Source organism: Corvus brachyrhynchos, unplaced genomic scaffold (assembly GCF_000691975.1).
Source record: "Corvus brachyrhynchos isolate BGI_N302 unplaced genomic scaffold, ASM69197v1 scaffold310, whole genome shotgun sequence".
NCBI lineage: Eukaryota > Metazoa > Chordata > Aves > Passeriformes > Corvidae > Corvus > Corvus brachyrhynchos.
The window spans coordinates 2,777,240-2,787,190 of NW_008236213.1; the positions used below are offsets into that span (position 1 = coordinate 2,777,240).

The window sequence follows — 9,951 nt, forward strand, 5'->3', positions numbered from 1 at the left end:
TGCCTGATGCCCCCCAGGACACGCTTGGCCCTCCTGGCTGCCAGGGCACTGCTGCCTCATGTTCAACTTGCCACTGACCAGGACCCCCAGGGCCCTTTCCATGGCACTGCTCTCCAGCCTCTCATTCCCCAGTCTGTCCATACATCCAGGGCTGCCCCATGCCAGGTGCCCAGAATCCATCACTTTCCCTTGCTGAACTTCATATGGTTGGTGATTGTCCATCCCTCTAATTTTTTGAGGTGTCTCTGCCCTTAAGGGAGTCAACAGCTCTTCCAAATTCAGCATAATCAGCAAACTTACTTAGTATTCCTTTTCATCCTTTGTCCAAGTCATGTATGAAGACGTCAAAGAGCACAGGCCTGAAGATGGAGCCCTGCAGAGCCCCACTTGTGACAGATCACAGGTCCCCACTCTGATGACACCTCAGTGACTGTAACCCTTAGTGCCCGACCCGTAAGCCAGTAGCTCACCCACCACAGGATATGTTTGTCCAGCTGTGAGCTGGACACTTTGTCCAGAAGGATACAGTGAGAGACAGCAATGAAAGCTTTGCCAAAATCCAAGAAGATCACATCAACCAGCTTCCCTTGATCAACTATGTGTGCTACCTTGTCATAAAGGGAAATCAGGTTCAACAAGCAGGACTTTGCCTCTCATGAAGTCGTGCTGGCTGTGACCAGTGACTGCATTATCCTCCAGCTGTTTTTCAATACTTCCCAGAATAATCTTTTCATGGTTTTTACTGGACACTGAAGTGAGACTGATAGAACCATAGTTTCTGGATACTCCTTCTTACCCTCCTTGAAAATCAGGACATTTGCCAACTTCCCGCTCTTGCCCTGCAGCATGGCTGCTTATCCCCACCTGCTCCTTTGCTGTGGCTGGAACGTGCCTGCCTTCTGTGCCAACAGGCCTAACATGCACAGTCCTTTAAGGTGGCAGAACCACCATCACTCCCTCTTGCTGCAGTTCCTGTGCTGCCAGGTGAGCTCCAGAACTGGCACAGGGTGGAGCATGCAGCAGGGAGCAGACCAGCCTGGCAGGCAGTGAGACATCCAGCAAGTACAGCATCACCTTTACGTGCAAAATAGAATTGTCGGACAGCACAGCTTTGTAAGATCCAGGCAGTCAAATCAGCAACTCTGACGCTACCTATGGGCTTCCTGCTCTCTTGCTCACTCTGGCCCCTCTATGAGCTGTTTCACCTCACTGCAATAGAACACAACATGAGAGGCGGGGTAGTGGTGTTATCATGCTTAGCAAGTCAGATCAGCTCACAGGAGGGTATAATGAGCAGTAGCCAAGAACAGCAGCTTTAAGAGCAAGGGAAAAAGGACAAATAAGCAGCAGCACGCACATTCACACCTTTCCCGCTCTCCTCCTTCCAGAGTGCCATGGGAGCTGCCTGGAGAACTACAGCCCATACACTAGGAATACTGTATGTGCCCTTGACGTCCAGCTTCTTCCACAGACCAAGAGGTCCCAATAACCTCCCAGAGAGCTGGGGAGAAAGGTCAGCTCAGGAGAGAAGGGATCCTCGGAGTCATAGTGGGTGACCTTCTTCAGTAGACTGGTGATCACTCCTCTGATCCCTTACTAATCCACGAGGAATGTCACTAGAACTCACTCCACACCCTGAGCATCACCATAAAACTCGCACAACCCATGCTGAGCCAGATGCCACTATCTCAGAGCTCTGCTGAACGTGACAGTCAAGGTTCAGGTTCGGAAGCAGACCAAGTAATGCCGACACCACAAAGCTTTGCATTCTGAAAAGGAGACGATGTCTCAGCAGCTAAGCAGGGCACCCTGGCTGCCCCAACCACCACCCAGTTCACCAAGAGCATATCGTTTCCCAGCTCCTCCTCTCCCATGAGCTTATGCCAACCTCAAATTCATTGGGAGGCTTGCTTGGACTTCTGCATTAAATACTGGTTTCATCTTTCTGAAGGCAGTTTGCAGACAGCAGCAAAAATTAATGTGAGAATAGTTGGCCCTGTCTATACCAGAAACTCATTAAAAAATATGCTGCAGCCTTGGTTGGCATTGTTTCCTCCAGCTACACTGCAACATGAAGTCCTCTTGCAGAACAAAGCAATGAAAGTTGCCACATGCCAGGAAACTTTCAGTGAATCACTGAAATAGGACTTGGACACGTGTTTCCTCCTAATCCAGGCAGGCACAGCTAAGCCAGCGGCTCAAGATGGCCTCAGGATGACAGTGCACCATGCAGGCACAGCTGAGGGGCCCATCAGCATGGGTCCAAAATGGCCTTCATACAAGAGAAGGACAACTGCTGGCACTGTTGTGTGTTTTAAAAGCAAGCTGACACCAAAGGGGTCAACTTCAAGGATACCAGAACAAGATGTAGTAACTACTGGGAGCTATGAGGATTAGCATAATACATTATTATACAATTCAAGAGAAAAGTAATTTTTACAAGCTGTGTCCATTCTAAGCACAGGAAATTAAATGGAAAAATACTGTAACAGTCCCAGTTACAGAGAACTGTGCAATCTAGTAGATTAAATGACACGTCTAAAACTTAGGTTTTAATTTTATGAACTACCTTATGAACACCTGAACACCAATATGCAAAACTATCAACAACAGCAGACAGCTGAGTACCTTATGATGTCAATGGTTAACCTTCACCTGTGCATCAAATGCGGACTTTTTTCAGAGAAATTCAAGCCTACAGCTTGCTCTCTAGATGGCAAAACTACAGTTCTCCCTTACACAAAAATGATGAAGCTTGAAGTACAGGCACCATAACATATTTTATTGACACATATTTCTTCTGTCTTGAATCTACCAATTCATCTGACAACAGTGTAGTAATTTGAAAAAAGTTCTTCTCCTTGCTTGATGTCTCTGAGAGAGACAAGAACTACACACCTCAGGTGGCTGTAAAAGAAGGAAAACATGTAAAAGTGAACAGTTATATTTTGCTTTGAATTGTTTTTAATTCTTCATTTCAAGAAGCTGAACCAGTGTCTAGATTAGTTTAGTGAGTAATACGCATAACACAGGGCAAGAAACATGGAAAAACAACACTGGAATACAGACAGCAAATACAAGCAAATGCAGTATTACCAAAACCCACAGCCTATGTGGGTATGCAAAACATGTTTCCACTTAATTGTTCCACACAATCATTCAGAGATTAAAAGAATTAGTCAAGACTTCAAGAGACACCCTCACTCAGACAGGAGGAAAAGCTACAGCAAAGTTGATGCAGCAGAAGCCACTCCTGAGGACACGCCTGTTGCAGGCGCTGGCTGGCCAAAGTGTCTCTCCTAAGGCCCAGCACCATCCAGGAAGACAGCTCCCAACTGCACCAGAAGCCTGCTGCCATCTGCAGTGATGTGTCAAATTATCCATGAACTCCAGGCTGAAATCAGGTGCTGGCAGGCAGTTTCTCACAGAGGTATGTAGAAACCCACCCCTCTAAATTTCCTTTTAGTAAATGGCCATGCCCTAAAGCTGAAGTGTCTGTTCTAGGAAGGAGAGCACATGCTTCTGATACTGACGAACCAGGAAGTGGAAAACAGCATCAACCCAAGTCTCTACAAATTTAGTGTGAGGCCATTTTGAAATACACAAAACAACAAGGTAGGTAAGTACTGAGAACTCTTTCATAAAACACAGCAAGATCTAGAAACCAGATTATCTATGTTGTCAGCATTGTATTCATCAGCATCAAAATAAGTACCTAGAAGTAAATGGGATCTTTTGTCTGGTGGCTGTAAACTGGGAGAAATGATGACTGGAAGACTGTATTTTCTTGGACAGATTCCAAGCAAGAGCAAAATTCCCCTTTCCTGAAGCAGTCCCACAGCATATGCGCTTTCACACTTCAAGTACAGCATCCAGGCTTCCTGAGAATTTAGTCCTACTGCTTATTTTATTAGCATTCATTTAATTATCTGCATATTCCAAATGCATCTCTAACCTTGACTCAACAAACTCTTAAGTTTAATCAGAAAAGTAATTTTTCCAATATGCACTATAACTTTCTCCCAATGAAATTTCAGAGTATTTAAATAACTCCAGAATTACATTAAAAGTTCAGATGCTCTGCTCTACGATTCTTACATATTCTTGAAATGAAGAGGATAATCTGAGAAAGATTCCCAAGTGTTTTAATCTCTTAAAAAACGTGGACTTTCAGGTCATAACCAGGATGTTGTAATTTTACTAACTGTACTGTAAGTCTGTGCCTTTATATTGCATAGTACTTCACTTATATCAATACAATTTTAGGTTTCTTCTTGCAAACTCATCTGCTTATTTGTCACATAAGCAGCAGACATGAAGAACAGAGAGGAAGAAGCCTAAATCCGAATTACCTCAGAAGGTGAATAAGTTTGATTGGACAAAGCTGAAACAGATTTGAAATATGTACTGAAAAACCTCAGTACTGTAATACAAGCTTTATGGAATTCAGAAGAATTGCACTATAGTGCAACAACTGCTTGTAAAACTGTCTTCAGAGCTATGCTGATTTCATTTGTGATTACGTGGAATAATAAATGAAGAGTCTCGTAATTAAAATTAGTCTGCTCAGAGAGGTAACTCTCCCATACAGTTGCACACTTGTGTAATTCATCCTCATATGGTTTGTTATTTTTTAATCATGTCTGTCTTTTCTTTACACATGCAATATGCATCATACAAATCTACAAGCTTTTTCATTTGCTGCCAACCTCTCTACGTCATGGCTGTAGACAATGTTTGGAAGATACTGTTTCAGTTCTACTGGAAAATGTCCTGGCACATCAAATTCTTGATAACACACGTTTGCTGCTTTTTCTAGGAATAAAAAAAAAAGTTATTAGATAGGGCTTAATGATGTGTAAAACCATCAAATGTACTGCTACAGGAGTACCAGATGCTTCATCAAGCCTGAAAACCATTCTTCTGTTGGGAAGTACTGCACTCCTCTGAAGTCCTATTTTGAATTAAACGAGAGGTACACAATCAACTATAGGAGCTTTGCCCAATTATCAACATGTCTATGAAGAGGCACAACTTGCTCAAGAGCCAGGGGTAGCTTACAGCACTGCCAAATGTTCCAAAACCACAATGTTTGCTTTTACAATTAAAAAATTATTGAAACAAATTTTCCTGGTGGCAAAACATGTCAGAAATACAGGCAAGGAGAAAATCACCATTTACATAAGACACAGGACTCCAAAAAGGCAGTTTCATGGGACAGCCCTGTATCTCTGTGCCAGTGAATCCTCGGTTTACTCCTCCAGCCACCTTTCTGAATGCTACCTGGAGGCAGGGCATCTTTAGTGTAATGCAGGCTATGAAAGCCACTTAGAACCCGAGTATGGTATCAATTACATTTTCTGCACAGTACAAACATTCCCATGAGTTACTTAAGATCAACACTGAGACAGAATAAATAGTTCCCTTCAGGTCCAACAAGCGAGATTACACCAACAGTTTCCTAGATTTTGTGCACAAACGTAAGGAAGTCTAAAAAAAATCTTACAGTTCAAACTGAGCAGTGATAGAATCCTACTGTACATGTCACTGTGTGTAGCTTTCTCATGAAACCTCCTGGAACCGTACTGGGGAACTTGATCTGCAACTCTCTACTGTTTCAGTCCAGTGGTACTTTGCCAGATATCCTTTCCCACTATCTCACATTTTGGGGTGTGTACTTTTCATTCTACATACCAGGAGGGAAACTGGGGGGTCAATGAGAAAAGAACAAGCATATTTGAAGAACTGCTGCAGTGAATGATTCTAACACTCAGCTGTGACAAAAAGCCTCCGAAACTTTTTACCTCCTAAGTGCTTGTTTTAACTAGTACTACTGTCCCCCAAGATAAATATCCTATTCTCTGTGTCACCTTCAAAATTATATACATATATATATATATATATATATGATTGGGCAATAATGGGCTCAGGATGAATAAGACTTGATAATTTTGTTACACAGTGATTCAGTGCCTTAGGTCTGCCTGCAATTTCTGCTAGGCACATTACTCCACACCTGAAGTTCTGACCTCTCTCAGCCCTATGGAAGCGAAAATTTACCTGGCAACTTACCATGTGAGCAGTTGTTGACATACTGTCCCACTGCCAGCGGGTTCTGCAGGGTGGCTGTGAGCCAGCTCTCATCACTCATTTGAAAAGGGCCAAGTTGATCTCTCCTGCTGCAAGACCTGAAATGCCTGACAGCATTAGCATGGGTTGTGATTCCTTTGGCTAACAGGTTATCTTACTTCCTCTGCAGGAATGGCCACAGTCACTGCATAACATTACAGCTGCCTAACCCACCTGAGGTGGGGGGCATATGCATAGACCAACAGCTCCCATTACTCTATGGGGTCCTTCAGACTGGTGGAAGAGCCTGAACAAAACTACCACACACTCTTCCCAAAATCAACATCAAACATTACCATTAGAGAAGTGTCAATACCTTTCATTCACTTCTAAAAATACAAAGATTCATTACAATATTAGCTTCAAACTCATTCCAGAAATTAAAATCTGGTAGGCATTAATATTCAAACTGGTATTCTATCATTTTACTAGTTCTTTTCATTTCATATTTAAACATAAATTGCAACAAATTGTATTTTAAGGCAAGCCAAACCAGTCCAGGTTAGCTGTGTCAGGGGAAATTCAGACTGGGCATTATGAAAAGATTCTTCACTGAGAGGGTGGCTGGTCACTGGACTCCTCTGGAGAGTAGTCACAGCACCAAGTCTGTCACAGTTCAAGGCTGTGTACACGATGCTCTTAATCATATGGTTTTAGCTAGCTCTGCAAGGAGCAGGGAGTCAGACTTGATGAACCAAGCTGGGCAGGTTTGATTAACAGTTCAGAAACATTTCAGTACTTTTATGCTACTTCCTGCTTTATTAAAACTATTTTCTGTACAGGAAAGTCTCTGTACCTCAAAATGCATCTCACTGGTGTTATAGATGAAGACACAAGTACATAATGGGTCGCATCCATCATCTCCCACCCTTGTGGTGTTTGCATTATGAGATATGCACAGGTGGATGACAATCACATGTAACTCAGGGTAAGGAACACGGAACTGAGACAAGAAGTACCCGTTTTAATCAGATGAACAACAATCCTCTATTTCTTTTGCTTACCTGTACACTGATCTGGACAGTCCTTTATCGTTCCCATCAATAAGGACACCATCAATGCACCTAAAAATAAAGGGATTGCCAAGGGACTGGAAAAAGATGGGCTCATGTTTTCTGTATACTGTACCTGTTACAAGACAGATATTATTTCAGAAAAAAATAAGTTAACTGTTAAGAGTGGGCTTTCAGTCCCCTCCACACAGAAACTCAAAGGAGAGAGAGAGTGGGTGGGAGAGAAGTTCCCTCTCACTTAGTGACACTGGTATTTGTAAACCAACAAGCTCTCAGACACAATTTTTTGGGATGTAAAAAAAATCCCCTCTCAACTAAATGAGCTGATATATTCCAAAAAAAGAAGCCTCCAAGGAAATCATAGAAGGCTTGAACTGAGTATCTTTGGGAGAGGAAGATAAAGCCTCACAGCCAACTGGTGTGCTTCAGAGACAAAAACATCAGGGGATACTTGTTCAGGAAAACACAGCTGAAGATACTAAGCCATTTTGATCCTACTGTGTCAGGACTCTGAAAAGCACACAGGGATTCAGCAAATAATCTGAAACACCTCCATCCACTACCCCAGGGATTTTGTTTGGTCCAGGAGCTGGAAAATGACAAACCAAGAAAAAATTATTTCAGCAGACTGTTTCCCAAATCTGAGGAGAGGATTTAATCTGCCATGACTTCCAAGCACAGAAAAACAACTTGACTGGCTTGTCATTTTTCACGAAATCATTGTCCTGCATCCCTCACACCCACTATGTCTTCAGCACCCCTGCAGAAATCCTGTACTGCGCTCTCACAAGGAGCCAAGCACAGGCAGGCTGCAGTCCCTGTCCACAAGGTCCCATCCCCAGCCTTCACTAACCTGAAAAGGCATTTCAACAGCCCATCCTCTTGTTTTGCCAGAAGAGCAGTTCAAGCAGACTCTGAATGAGCCTATGAACACACTTCATATGTGCCTGAAATTTGAAGCGAGATGCGAAAGTGGCAGGCTCACTCAATGTCACTTGAAAATCAGTCAGTTCACAAGTAATCAATGGTAATGGCCAAGCACTCAGAAAAACCAGTGAATGCCTGGGCTGCTCCCGATCTTGCACTACTGGCACAAGCCACAGACCACAGGGAATGATTTTGTTGACAGATGAAACAGAAACAAACCCAAAGCAACTCAACAGAGTTGCTAGCTTAGCCATACTGACAGAATTACAAACCTTTTTGAGAAATGTATGCAAACACAGTTCCAAGAAATGAGGAAGACAGAAGTACTGATTTTTCCAAACATGCTTTACGGAATAAAGTTATGCTAAATGAAGGTTTTATTTTCATTCATTCTCCAATTCGTACTTCCATACTTTGAAGTTCATGCAATTGTCTACTGACCTGTGTGGAGATCTCAAAACCTCATTTTTCAGATCCTGAACCAAAACATAAACCCCACTGTCCTCTTCATCTACTTGAAACTTCTCCCATACATTTGTGTTTAAAGAATCTGGAACAACGTTTGTAGCTGCTGGAAAATCAGACTCTCAGTACTGAATTTTTTTTGATAAACAAAATTATTCTTCCCAATATTGTTTTTCTTACTTCCAAAATAATTCTAAATAGTTTATAAATATTCTCATGCAGCTTAACTGGTGATTTTGTTATGGAGTGAGAAATAAAACCCATAAAATAAAAATTAGTGTTCATCTTTGGCATTCCACGATCAGATGCTTAGAAGTTCCATCTAACATAATAAAAAAAAAAACATTCCATTACCAGGATACATAGACACAACCGTCCCTTTCGGTACAAAGCCTTTGGTAACAAAGACTCCAGTTCCAGCAGACACCAGGGAACTCTGGTCCCTGCCAACAGTGAACCCAAGTGTGTTAAACAAAACTTCCTCAGGACTAAACACGTGCTGACCCGGATGAGTACAAGAATTTACTTTTGACTGCTTCTGCTCCACAGTCAGTAACTCCTGATATTGACACTTGACTTCTGGAAGTAAGGTCAGAATATCTGCTTGTCTACTGAAATCATTTATGAATAAAGCTTTAAATGTTTTCAGTAGTGTTTCAAAGACATCTTCATCAGCAATAATTTTGTCTTGAGAGCTTTCAGGAACATATCGAAGGGTCCTGTAAAGAAAATAAAGTACTTTAGAATTAAAAACATGTATTAGTATTACTTTTTTCCTAAATAGAGAAGAGCCATTTTGCAGCACCAGTAACTTAGATGCACTGTTCTTTCAGAAACCCCCAAACTTTTTTCACACTTTTTCCACTTTTTTCTAGCTCCAACCACGGTTTTTAACACAAAAAACACTAAAAAAGACTGTTTAAACCAGTACCTGTTCTGCTCTAAAACCATCGTCTCTGAGCATTTACCACAAGTAGGTTAAACCCTACTGAGTTCTCAGTGAAAAACGCACCAAAAATGAAACATAATTATCATAATGTTTATTTTAAAAAATAGTTCATTGCACTTTAAATGAGGTGAGACAAATATTATGTGGGCGAGGAAGGTTTTAATATAGTTAGTTAATTTTGTTCCTTATAACCACGTCGCAATAATTTAAATTCAAACACTACTTCTATGATTAAAATAGGGCATACACATCCTACCGACAAGAAGTACCTATCTATCCATCTTCAACGTTAAACACCATTTTAAAGTATCTGACTACGAATTTCATGCCAGCCAAGAGGCAACCAAAGCTGAAGCACTTCTGAATGACAAACCCGAGTGAGCTCCTGCGGCGCCCCAGACCCTCCCGAGGCAGCGGGGTCTGGGCTGGCGCCCGGGGCCATCTCCCGCGCCTCACCTGCGCTGGCGG

General features: G+C 42.1%; 1 protein-coding gene across 1 annotated transcript in view; it reads right to left on the reverse strand.

Annotated features, from left to right (window-relative positions):
- Positions 1–2,761: 2,761 nt before the first annotated feature.
- The window catches only part of SETD9 (SET domain containing 9), a 7,473-nt gene continuing 283 nt past the window's right edge, over positions 2,762–9,951 (reverse strand). Inside the window, exons 2-7 of the mRNA XM_017743661.1 lie at positions 9,940–9,950; positions 8,889–9,253; positions 7,134–7,257; positions 6,073–6,188; positions 4,710–4,815; positions 2,762–2,907 (exon numbers count right to left, since the gene is read on the reverse strand). Coding sequence (XP_017599150.1) covers positions 2,820–2,907; positions 4,710–4,815; positions 6,073–6,188; positions 7,134–7,257; positions 8,889–9,253; positions 9,940–9,950 — 810 coding nt within the window. The 3' untranslated portion in view covers positions 2,762–2,819. The remainder of the gene's footprint in view (positions 2,908–4,709; positions 4,816–6,072; positions 6,189–7,133; positions 7,258–8,888; positions 9,254–9,939; position 9,951) is intronic.